The sequence below is a fragment of the Bison bison genome, unplaced genomic scaffold (genome assembly GCF_000754665.1).
Source record: "Bison bison bison isolate TAMUID 2011002044 unplaced genomic scaffold, Bison_UMD1.0 scf7180017864215, whole genome shotgun sequence".
Classification (NCBI taxonomy): domain Eukaryota; kingdom Metazoa; phylum Chordata; class Mammalia; order Artiodactyla; family Bovidae; genus Bison; species Bison bison.
The window spans coordinates 10,658,976-10,671,796 of NW_011494787.1; the positions used below are offsets into that span (position 1 = coordinate 10,658,976).

At 42.1% G+C, this 12,821-nt stretch overlaps 1 protein-coding gene across 1 annotated transcript in view; it reads left to right on the forward strand.

Moving 5' to 3' along the window:
• The window catches only part of MAATS1 (MYCBP-associated, testis expressed 1), a 114,123-nt gene that overhangs the window by 89,322 nt on the left and 11,980 nt on the right, over nucleotides 1-12,821 (forward strand). Inside the window, exon 14 of the mRNA XM_010845419.1 lies at nucleotides 5,061-5,213. Coding sequence (XP_010843721.1) covers nucleotides 5,061-5,212 — 152 coding nt within the window. The 3' untranslated portion in view covers nucleotide 5,213. The remainder of the gene's footprint in view (nucleotides 1-5,060; nucleotides 5,214-12,821) is intronic.

The window sequence follows — 12,821 nt, forward strand, 5'->3', positions numbered from 1 at the left end:
TCATTTTCGGATAGTCTCTTGGTCTGGCTTATATTTCTCAAGATCTATAGGCCCCTTCCTATGTAGTCGGTACTAACTACAGGGTTTTAATCTATTGCACCTGTCACTTCCAAGGCGGTTCCCTCGGTTAAAACTTCTGTTTGTTGGTCTCTTCAGTGTCTGATTTCTGCCCTGACACAAGGGGGCGGTGGTGGACACTTTTTTAGGCTCACTTGTTCAGTCGCTGTGGGGAGGGAGGGACACTGCAAACAAATAACACTGGCGTGTGCTCCTAGTGTCTCAGCCACACTGGGCCTGCCCCTGCTCACCACGCATGCACCCTCCCTGCCCACACAGCTCAGGCCCTAGGTTGCTCCACCGGGAACCGTCGGAGGCCGGCCCTGGGCTGCATGCACCTCCCAGGTCCAAGCCGCTCAGGTTCAGACACTCGGGTAGTCCTCAGAGGCGCAGACTCTGTTGGGCCTGCGTTTTGTGCCCTTCCCAGCTCTGAGCAGCTCGGGTGATGAGGTGTTTGGCGAGCGCGGTCCCTGTGACTTATCACCTCTCCCGTCCCTGCCGCTCGGTTTTCTGGGTGTACAACCAGCGCACCTTCTCAGGTGGATGACTGTCCAGAATCCCAAGAAGTCTTAGTTAGAAAAGAAGCCTGCTTGCAGTTTGGTAGATAATGCCTCTCTGGGGCTACGATTGCCCCCTTCTGGCTCTGGCTGCCTGTCACCAGAGGAGGAAGGTCTGTAGCCAGCTAGTTTTGTTCCGCCCTTTGTTCTGTGCAAGGGCCTGGTGGTGTCTTAGGGCTTTTCGTGTGGTAGCTATCCCAGAGTCGGGTTTGCTAGCCCAAATTAGTTCGCTCTGATTAGCCTTGGGGGCATTCAGGCCTGATCCTTAGTCTAAGCAATGCAGCCTGCACCTCTCTGCCCAGCCCCTGCTTGCTGGTGCAGGCACAGGTGTCTGCGCTGCTTCTCCGCTGGGGGAGTTACCATTGGGATTGTAATCTGTGGGTTTTAATTATTTACTTATTTTTCCTCCCTATTATGTTGCCCTCTGTGCTTCCAAGGCTCGGCACAGACTCGGCAGTGAGAGTGTTTCCCGGTGTTTGGAAACTTCTCTCTTTTTAAGACTCCCTTCCCGGGACGGAGCTCCATCCCTACCTCTTTTGTCTCTTTTTTTGTCTTTTATATTTTTCCTACCTCCTTTCGAAGACAATGGATTGCTTTTCTGGGTGCCTGATGTCCTCAGCCGGCATTCAGAAGTTGTTTTGTGGATTTTACTCAGCGTTTAAATGTTCTTTTGATGAATTTGTGGGGGAGAAAGTGATCTCCCCGTCCTATTCCTCTGCCATCTTAGGACCTCCTTCCAATATTCTTGACTAGAGAATTCCAGAGACAGAGGAGTCTGGTGAGCTACAGTCCATGGGGTCACAGAGAGACACAACTGAGCAGCACACACACATACACACACACACGTTGATAGGTAGGTATTGTCATTTTGTTCATTGTTTTGGGGTTGTTTTGGTAATTCTTTTGTTTATTCTTGCCTTCTCTTCCCTTTTAATGATTATTTTTAGTGTTATCTGGATTTCTTTCTCTTTGTGTATCTATTGTAGATTTTTGGTTTTGGGGTACCATTAGGTTTATACATAGATGTAGACAACTCTGTCTATATATGATTAAGTGCTTTATCTCTTAACTTCAAATGCATTTTAACAAGTCTGAATTTTTATTGTGCTCCCTTCATAATTACTGTTTTTCTCATATTTTGTGTCTAATTGCTTTGTGTATCCCTTAGCTGGTTATTGTGGTGATAGGTGATTTTAATACTTTTTGTCTTTTAGCCTTCCTACTAGCTTTCTATGTGGTTGATTTACTACCTTTACTATATATTTATCTTTACCAATGAGTTTTTTTTTCCCCATAATTTTCATGTTTCTAGTTTGACCTTTTCTTTTTCACTTAGAGAAGTCCCTTTAACCTTTCTTGTAAAGCTGCTTTGGTGGTACTGAACTCTTTTAGCTTTTGCCTATCTGAAAACTTTTGATCTATCAAATCCAAATAAAAGCCTTGCCAGGTAGAATATTCTTGGTTGTAGATTTTCCCTTTTATCACGTTAACTGTATCTTGCCACTCTTTTCTGGCCTGCAGAGTTTCTGCTGCAAAGTCAGCTTGATAGCCTTATGGGAGTTCCCTAGTTCATAACTTGTTTCTTTTCCCTTGCTGCTTTTAATAATATCTCTTTGAGCTTTGCAATTTTAATTACAGTATGTTTTGATGTGGTCCTCTTTGGGTTGATCCCGTTTGAGGCTGTCTCTGTGCTTCCTGGACTTGCATGTTTCATTCATTTCACAGGTTAGGGAAGTCTTCAGCTGTTATGTCTGCAAATATGTTCTCTGCCACCCTCTCTGTCTTCTCTTTCTGGGACTCCTGTGAGGTAAATGTTAGTGTGTGTGATGTTGTCCCAGAGGTCTTTTAAACTGTCCTTATTTCTTTTTATTTTTTTCTGTTTAGCTTGAGTGATTTCCACTACTCTCTTATAGCTTACTGATCTATTCCTCGGTATTACTTAATCTACTGTTGATTCCTTCTAGTGTATTTTTCATTTCAGTTACTGTATTTCCATCTGTCTAGTTCTTTATATTTTCTAACTCTTGATTAAAAACATTTACTGCTTACTCTGTTCATCCATTCTTCTTTAGAGTTCCCTTTTTTGTTGCTATTCTGCCTAATTTTTTTTTAAATTGAAGTATAGTTGATTTACAGTGTTGTGTTAATTTCTGCTGGACAGCAAAGTGATTCAGTTATACATATATATACATCTTCTTTTTACATTCTTTTCTGGTATGGTTTATCACAGGATAGTGAGTATAATTCCCTATGCTTTACAGTAAGACCTTATTTATTCATTCTGTGTCTGGTGAATGGGGGCTACATTCTGGGGAGGCTGTCTGGGGGGCCCAAAGTGTCTCAGAGCTGGTGTTGTCCGGCTGGTTGGTGTGGCTGGGACCCAGTGGGTCCAGGATTGGTGCTAGCCTACCGATAGGTTGAGCCATGATCCAAGGTCTCTTGCTGTAGTAGGCCCTGGGGGTCCCAGTTCTATATTACCTGTGTCCTGGGGTGTAGGGCCAGGTCCTGGGCCCTCTGGTGGACAAGATTATTAGGGTGTTTTAATGCAACCTGCCCACCTACTTGCTTGGCCTGAGGTATTCCATTACTGGTGCCTATAGGCTGATGGGTCGTAGCCTAGGTCCCCACAGGGAGGATTACAAAATAGTGCTCACCAGCACTAGTATTCATGTGGTAGGGCAAGCTCCCCCAAGTGCTTACTGCCAATGTCTTTATCCCCAGGGTGAGGTCCAGTTGCCTTCTACCACCCCGGGAGACTCTCCAAGATTAATGGGTGGGCTGGACCCATGGTCCTTTCAGACTGTGCAATCTAGGGCAGAAGAAATAATGTATAAGATCTTGTGTGTGTCCTTTAAGAGTAGAGTCTATTTCTCACAGCTCACAGGGTCTGCTGAAAGCAAGCCCTGCTGGTCTTCAAAGCCAGTTGTTCCAGTACTGTCTTACCAGTGCAGGCCCCCTGTGCTGTGGAGCCCAGTGTGGGGCTCAGACTCCTCAGTCCTTGGGGCGAATCTCTGCAGTTGTAGTAATTTTCCTGTTTGAGGGTTGCCTACTAAGGGTACGGCTCTTGACTATAGCACAACTCTGCCCATCCTACCCGTCTTATTATGGTTTGTTCTATATTATCTTTAGTTGTAGAGGTCTTTTCTGGTAGGTTCTGGCCTTTCTCATCCATAGTTTCTCTGTAAATAGCTGTAATTTTGCTGTGCCCATGAGAGGAGTTGAGCTTAGAGTCTTCTTAATCCACCAACTCTTATTTTTCTAAAATTTGATAGATGGGAATGACCTTGAGGACCTGTATATAGATGAAAATAATAGTAACAACCAAGGTTTAAATGCATACCAAGTTCCAGAAAATGTATTAAGCATTTTTAGAAATACCTTATCTAAATTTCTTATAACATCTATAGATGTGTTCTCATACTTTAGTTAAGGAAATTAGTGCTTAGAGATGTTACACAGTTTGCAGATTGCACCATGGTCTATGTGGCTCCCAAGTCCCCGTTCTTTCAACCATACTGCTGTGAAGTGTTCTAAGTTTCTATGTGATTTACCCTACTTAAAATAGCTGACATCTGAACAGCATAGAAGCCATGGTACTTCTTATTGTGCTTTACTAGCTATATGACTTTAGGCAAATCACCTAATCTCTGTGTCTCAGCTGCCTCATCTGAAAATGGGGATAGTAATAATACTCTTTTAGGGTTGTGAGTAGTTTAAATGAATAACTATATGCCAACTATTTAAAACCATACCTGGCAGGAAGTAAGGAAAAATGCTAACTGCTACCACCATCATCATCACAGTTACCACTTTTCAAAAGGGAAATGGGATGCTTAATGTACTAAGCCTTGATAATAAATATTCTTTAGACTGTAGCACTAGGAACAACTTCTAAAGCCGTGAACTCAAATTCATCAGTCAACAAGTACCCTTCATATTAGGGACTAAAGCACGAAGAGAAGCATAAGACAAGATCTTTACCTTTAGGTCATTTATAATCTAAGTGAAAAACAAAATGTAACTCACCTGAAGCACTTGGACACTGAATAGACTGGCACAAACTCAAGTGTGGTCATAATAAATGTGAGCTGCCTCAGTCAAAGACTTCCTAGAGGAGCTGGACTTGGAATGGGCTTTGCAGAAGGGCAGGATCTGGAGTACAGGTATTCCAGGTGAGGGAAGACACTCAGCTGTGGAGTGAAGGCCAGCCGAGTGGGGAGGAGTGTGACTGAACAGAGAGAGAGCAGCAATATTGAGATTTAGGTTGAATTACCTTTGGAATGTGTCCTTGCAAAACCGCAGAAAATTTTCTTTAATCCAGTCAGCTTTAAGCAAGAGAATATGTGGCTTGCAAAGTTATCATTTCTGTCTCTACTCTTTTGAAAACCTTTGGGAATGATCTGTCCTGACATCCAGAGTAACACGTCTCCTGTCCCTTTGGCACAGTGAGGAACTCTCAGCGGAAGCATATCCTGGCAGCCCATCAGATCATCCACAGGCACACAGAGGACATGCTCAAGACACATTTTGTTGAGCAAAGGCAGACACCAGACGCTGAGCTACTTGAGGGAGAAACTGAAAAGGAGCAAAATACCTAAGGTGAGTTTATTTTTCCTTTGGAAGGGCACAGGAGGACAAGCAGCATCATTGAGCTCTATGCTGTACTCTAACAATCATAATGTGGAAAATGAAGCACTCCCATTTAAATTGGTGCATTTCATGCATCTGTTTGACAGGCCTGAAGCAGTTACTGTCTGCCAAGGTTTCCACTACAAATTCAAGAAAAAAGCACCCTTGTGCTTTCTGTCTGTGGCAGCCCAGACTGAATGCGGGAATACAGCAGGGAAAATATTGGTGCATTTCATCTCGGTTATGGAATCTGCTATTGAAACTGTTAGTTCATATGACAGCAGTTAGACTGTTTTGACCAAAAAACAGGACTCAAAATTATTTTTGTAGGTTTTAGCAAATGACTACTCTATCACAAAGCTACAAAACATGTTTGTGTTATTTAAAACAAAAACCTTGTTCTCATGGAATTAGATGAGGTACCCCTGTAGCACTGAGCTGGCTGCTCAGCATGGCATGAGGCACAGCCTGCCCAATTCGAGCCCTGCCCTCTACAGTAGCCTTAGGTGCACCTAACATTCCTACTCACAAGATGAACACAGGCCATGTTTGGTATGATTTGAGTATCAATCTCCTCAGAAAGCCATAAGGCCCCACAGCTTCCAACAGCACAGCATCGGGGGTCTCTCTTCCTGCGGGAGCTCTTGCTGAATCCACACAAAGGACCATGTATCAAAATCCTTTAGTCCCCAGGTTACAAAGCTCAGGTGCAAGGAAAAGAGCTTCGCATTGGGTGGGGGCAGAAGCTGCCTTGGTTTACATGCCCTGGGACCAGTCTCTCTCATAATTCCATTGGCATAGATTCCAGGGTCCTCCCAATGGATCTGCCCAGTTACAAAAGTCAGCACACTCAGGAAACCTCAAAGTTACAGTTTCCTGTTAGGTATTAATAGTTTATTTAAAATCCCTCCCAGTCAGATGCTAGTTACTAATCGGGTCATTTTTACCTTTAGTAATGTTGCTTACATGTGTTCAGTCACTCAGTGGTATCCAACTCTTGCGGCCCCATGGACCATAGCCCGCCCGGTTTCTCTGTCCATGGAATTTTCCAAGCAAGAATACTGGAGTGGGTTGCCATTTCCTCCTCCAGGGGACCTTCCTGACCCAGGGATCGAACCCACATCTCCTGTGTCTCCTGCACTGGCAGGCAGGTTCGTTACCACTGGCACCACCTGGGAAGCCTGTGTTGCTTGGTGACGTAGTTGACACGTATGCCACCTTACCAGATTATGGAGAACAGAGCCAGGGGGTTCCGAGTAAAACTTCCATGAGAAGGGGTCCAGAGTGAAGCTTTACCTGTAACTTTTCCCTTAAGCCTCCCATGGTGAGAGGCACACTGTTTGCTATTTTACCCTCGAGGGTGTGCTATCAGGTTAGGGATGGCATTAAGGCTTAGGGAGCAATCTGAACCTGGCATCGAGGAGGTTTGGGTGTTTGCAGCCACTAACTGTATAATCTTATACAAATACTTTCCTTGAGGTTTCCTTAAGGTTTACACATGAACATGTGACCAAGAGGCCCTCTGCAGGGAAATCTATTGGGACCTTAAATCTCAAAGAGGCTGATGGTAGGAAGGTTGAGATAAGGGAGCAGTTAAGAAAGACCAGAGAGAAGACAGATAAAGAATTCTTAAATACCAAACTATGGCTGTAAATTACAGCAGAAAATCCTTTGTTTTTCATTAATAATGAAATAACCTCTGAAATCACTGAAAATATAAACCATATATTTACATGTAATGTTACATCTATATAAAGCTATATAATATAAATTCAAGAATCAAAGAATTTTGCCTAACTTATTATTGTATTAAAAATCAGCCTCAGAAGTACAGTTCCTCCACTGGGTCCCTTGGATCTCTCCCTATCCAGTTGATGTTTGAGAGGGAGTGAAAGAATCTGAGCATGCATTGGGAAGAACTCAGCTGTAAGGCATTGCCAGCCAGTGCTCCAGATGGATGAAGAACTGAGTGCTTCAATCTTGAAACAGTGATCTGGGCAGCATATCACAGGTCCTGTGGACGCATAAAGACACAACTTTCTGGTGGAAGATAGGAGATGGTGAAAGGGAAAGTCGCTCAGTCGTGTCCAACTCTTTGCGAGTCCATGGACTATATAGTTCATGGAATTCTCCAGAGAGGTGATGAGGGCTGACTTAGGCAATAATATAAATTATAACAGTGAGCTGAGATATACCACTGAGACAGGATGGTGGAGTAGAAGGACATGAGTTTACCTCTTCTTATAGAAACATCAAAATCACAACTAACTGCTGAAAAACCATTGACAGAAAAACGGTGGAACCTATCAAAAAAGATACCCTGCATCCAAAGACAAAGAAGAAGCCACAATGAGATGACTGGAGGGGCGCAATACAATCCAATCCCATACATGCCAGGTGGGTGACCCAGTAACTGGAAATAATTTTACCATAGAAGCTCTCCTACATGAGTGAAAGATCTGGGCTCCATGTCAGGCTCCCTACCTTGGGGTCTGGCAGTGGGAGGAGGAGCCCCCGAAAATCTAGCTTCGAAGGCCAGCAAGATCTGATCAGAGAAATTCCACAGGACTGGGGGAAACAGAAACTCTGTGTGGAGGGTGCACTCAGGGTCTCATGACTCACAGTGACCCAAGGGAAAAGCGGTAACCTCTAAGAGACTGGGCTAGTACTGGAAGGTCTCCTGCAGAGGCGGGGAGCAACTGTGGCACAGTGTGGGGACAAGAACACTGGCAGCAGCAGTTCTGGGGAGTACTCGTTGGTGTGAACCTCCTAGAGGCTGCCGTTTCCTCACTGAGACCTGGCCCCACCCACAGTCTGTAGGTTTCAGTGTGGGTGCCTTGGGCCAAACAGCCAACAGGTCAGGAACAAAGCCCTACCCATCAGCAGACATGCTACATGTAAAAGGATGAAATTAGAACACTCTTAACACCATACACAAAAATAAACTCAGAATAGATTAAAGCTCTAAATATAAAGCCAGACACTATAAAACTCTCAGAGGAAACAAAGAATGCTCTTTGGCATAAATTGCAACAAGATCTTTTTTGACCCACCACCTAGAGTAATGAAAATAAAAATAAACAAATGAAACCTAATTAAAAGCTTTTGCACAGCAAAGGAAACCATAAATGAGACAGAAAGACATCCCTTAGAATGGAAGAAAATATTTGCAAATGAAGTAAGTGACAAGGGATTAACCTCCAAAATATACACACAGTTCATGCAGCTCAGTATCAAAAGCACAAACAACCCAATCAAAAAAAAAAAAAAAGGGAAGAAGGCCTAAATAGACATTTCTCCAAAGAAGATACATAGATGGCCAATGGCCAAGAGGCCCATGAAAAGATGCTCATTACTAATTATTAGAAAAATGCAAATCAAAGCTACAATGAGATTATCACCTCACACTAATCACAATGGCCACCATCAAGGAGTCTACAAACAGTAAATGCTGGAGAGGGTATGAAGAAAAGGGAACCCTCCTACACTGTTGGTAGGAATGGCAGTTGGTGCAGCCACTATGGAAAACAGTATGGAAGTTCCTTAAAAAACTACACATAGAACTACTGTGTGATCCAGCAATTCCACTCCTGGGCATACATCCAGAGAAAACCATGGTTCAAAAGGATACATTCACCAGTGTTCATTAAAGCACTGTTTACAGTAATCGAGGCATGGAAGCAACCTAAATGTCCATCAGCAGATGAATGGATAAAGATGTGGTGCATGTATACAATGGAATATTACTCAGCCATAAAAAGGAATAAAATAATGCCTTTGCAGCAATATAGGTGGACCTGGAGATTATCATATCAAGGGAAGTAAGTCAGACAAATTATCATGGTATCACTTACATATGGAGTCTTTTGAAAATGATACAACTAAACTTATCTACAAAACAGACTCACAGACTTAGAGAAAAAAATTATGGCTACCAGGGGGGAAGGCTGGGAGGGATAGATTAGGAGTTTGAGACTGACATGTACACATTGCTATATTTAAAATAAAATGCCTTTCCCTGAGGAAAAAAAAATGTAGCAGGAGAAAGAAAAGTATGGTACTAGCAAAAAAAAAAAAAAAAGGAAATATAGATCAATGGAACTAGATAAAAAGCCCAGAAATAAACCTGCACCTGTGGTCAGTTAATCTACAGCAAAGGAGGCAAGAATATACAATGGAGAAAAAGCAGTCTCTTCATTAAGTGGTGCTTACTGAACTGGACAGCTACATGTAAGAAATGAAATTAGAGTATTCCTTAACACTATACACAAAAGTAAATTCAGAATACACTAAAGACCTAAATGTAAGGTCAAATACTATAAAACTCAGAGGGAAACACAGGCAGAATACTCGTACATAAATCACAGCAATAACTTTTTCAGCCCATCTCGAAGAGTAATGGAAATAAAAATGGATAAATGGGAAATTAAACTCAAAGGCTTTTGCACAGGAAAGGACACCATAAACAAAACAAAAAGACAACCCACAGAATGGGAGAAAGTATTTGCAAGCACTCTGACCAAAAAGGGGTAAGTTTCCAAAATTTACAACCAGCTCATGAAGCTCAATATCAAAAATTCAAACAACTCAATCAAAAAATAAGTTATGCTTATCAGTGAGGAATGGTGGTGGGGGAGGGATAAATTGGGAGTTTGAGATTAACATACATACACACACACACTGCTGTATTAAAATAGGTAACCAACAAAGACCTATTGTATAGCACAGGGAATCTGCTCAGTACTCATAAAAATCTACGTGGGAAAAGAATCTGAGAAAGAATAGATAAACAGGTATGTATAACTCAGTCACTTTGCTGTACACCTGAAATGTACACAGCATTTAAGAAACTATACTCCAGTATAAAATAAACAAATTTAAATAGTAAATCAGCCTTAATGTTAGTCACTATTTCTACATGCAAATTTAATAAGATTAATAGTTATTTTCATAATAGGTGGCTGAAAAGCTGAGCAGTGCTTTCACAAGCTTTATAAGACCAGAGGGACAAAAACTGGAGTCAAGATTGAGACCCTGGTGAACGTCCTCCATTTAGGCTGGGACTCCACAAGGCTGTGCCCTAGTAGAAAGTGTTCATTAGAAGTAACCATCCTTGAATAGACTACAGTTTAGCTTCTAATCACCTGAATGATCCCCAAAACCCTCAGTTGCACAAAATGAATTTAAAAGATCTTTGATTCCTGTTGCCTCAAAGAAATTATCAGGAACAAAACTTAAATTCTCCTTGGAGAAAGTTGGCATCATCCTAGACCTCAATTTATTTTCAGAATTTTTCATGAACAAGTTCCAAACAAGGATATACAGGTACATGAAGGATATACAGGTACATGACAACTTGAACAAGTAGCAGAAAGTACAGATCATAGAAACAAACCTAAAGGGATCTAAAATTGGAATTATTAGACAGACTTTAGAATAACTATGCTTACTGCTATACACTTCTAGCCTCCAGAATTGTGAGAAAATACATTTTTTGTGGTTTAAACCACCCAGTGCATGGTATTTTGTTATGGCAGTCCGAGCCAAGACAGATTTTGGTACCAAAAGTGAAGGTACTGTAACAATACCTAAGTGTGTGGAAGCAACTTTGGAGCTAGCTAATGTGTAGAGATGGGAAGATTTTTGAGGTGCATGCTGGGAATATGGATGTTAAGGGCAATTCTGGCAAGGTCTTAGATGGAAATGTGGAATGTTACTGCAAACTGGAGGAAGGGCAATCCATATTATAAAGTGGCAGAGAACTTGGCTGAACTGTGTTCTAGTGTTTTGTGGAAGATAGAACTTCTAAGCAATGAAACTGGATATTTAGCTGATGTTTAGAGATGTCTATGCAAAGTGTTGAAGGAGCCACGTGGTTCCTTCTGACTGCTTTTATGGTAAAATACAAAAGGAGAGAAATAAACTGGAGAAGGAATTAAGCTAAAAAACAAGGATTTGTAGATTTGGAAAATTCTCAGCCTAGCCGTATTTCAAAAAGTGAAAAAAGTCCATTCTGAAAAAGAATTCTAAGGGTATAGCTGAACAACTATCTAATAAAGAGTCTATGGAATTGTAAGAGTAGGAGCACTGCCAGTTTGAAATGAAGGAATGGATACACTATGAAATGAAGAAAGGCTGTCAGACTTGTTGGGTTTCACAGGATTATACAACAGAGCCATTATGCTGCAAATGTGCACCATTATTTAAGAAGAGCGAAAACTAATGCTGAAGGCGATTCAGAGCTTATCAACCAGTGCTTCAGTTTCAACAGGTCAGATGGCCTCTGCCCAGAACTGAAGGACAGGACTGCCTATGGCACCCTACCTGGATCTCCAAAGTGGCCATGGAGATGAGGTACACCAGAGCTGGGGGGATGGGGCCACTCCCAGAGCCATGGAGAAATGCTGCCATCCCAGTGGACCTAGAAGGCAGGACATTGCACCAAAGGGAATTAAGCTCAAGCTTTAAGATCCAATAGAATTTGTCTAGCTAAGCCTTGGACTTGCTTGGGACCCATTATTCCTTTCTTCCTTCTGATTTCTCCCTTTTGGAATGGGACTATCTTTCCTATGCCTGTCCCACCACTGTATTTTGGAAGTGCATAATGTATCTGGTTCACAGCTGGAGAGGAATATTGCCTCTGGAAGAATCATACCTTTGAGTCTCACCCATTTCTGATTTAGATGACAATTTGGATTTCAGACCTTAGAATTGGTACCTGAATGAGTTAAGACTCTGGGGGCTATTGAGGTGAAACGAATGTATCCTGCACGTGAGAAGAACATGATTTCGGGAGGCTTTGGTGGAATGCAATACAGTGAACTGTGTCCTCCCAAAATTCGTATGTTGAAGCCCTCACCTCCTATATGATGTCATTTGGAAATGAGGACTGTGAGATAGATGGGGCAGAGCAAGAAGGCAGCCATCTACAAGCCATGAAGAGAGTTCTCCCCAGGAACTGATCATGCTGGCACCTGATCTTGGACTTCAACCCTCCAGAACTGTGAGAAAATAAATTTCTAATAACTAAAACAATCTTGAGAAAATAAAGCTGGAGGCATCATTCACCCTGATTTCAAACTATACTACAGGGCTACAGTAATCAAAACTGTATAGTACTGGCATATAGATCAATGGACAAATAGATCAATGGAAAAGAACAGAGAGCCCAGTAAATCTACACTTATATGGGCAATTAACCTACTACAAAGGAGGCAAGATATACAGTGGGGAAAAAGCAGCTTTTTCAATAAACGGTGTTGGGGAAACAAGACAGCTACACGGAAAAGAAACTGGACTACTTCCTCACACCATGCACAAAAGTAAATATAAGACCTTTTCATCAGTTAAAGGAATGATCAACAAAATGAAAAGTCCACATACTGAATGGGCAAAGACGTTTGCAAATTTATACATATTTGCCAGACATTTGCAAGTTTATAAATATATATATTTACATAGATCAGATCAGATCAGTCATTCAGTCGTGTCCGACTCTTTGCAACCCCATCAATCACAGCACGCCAGGCCTCCCTGTCCATCACCAACTCCCAGAGTTCACTCAAACTCACGTCCATC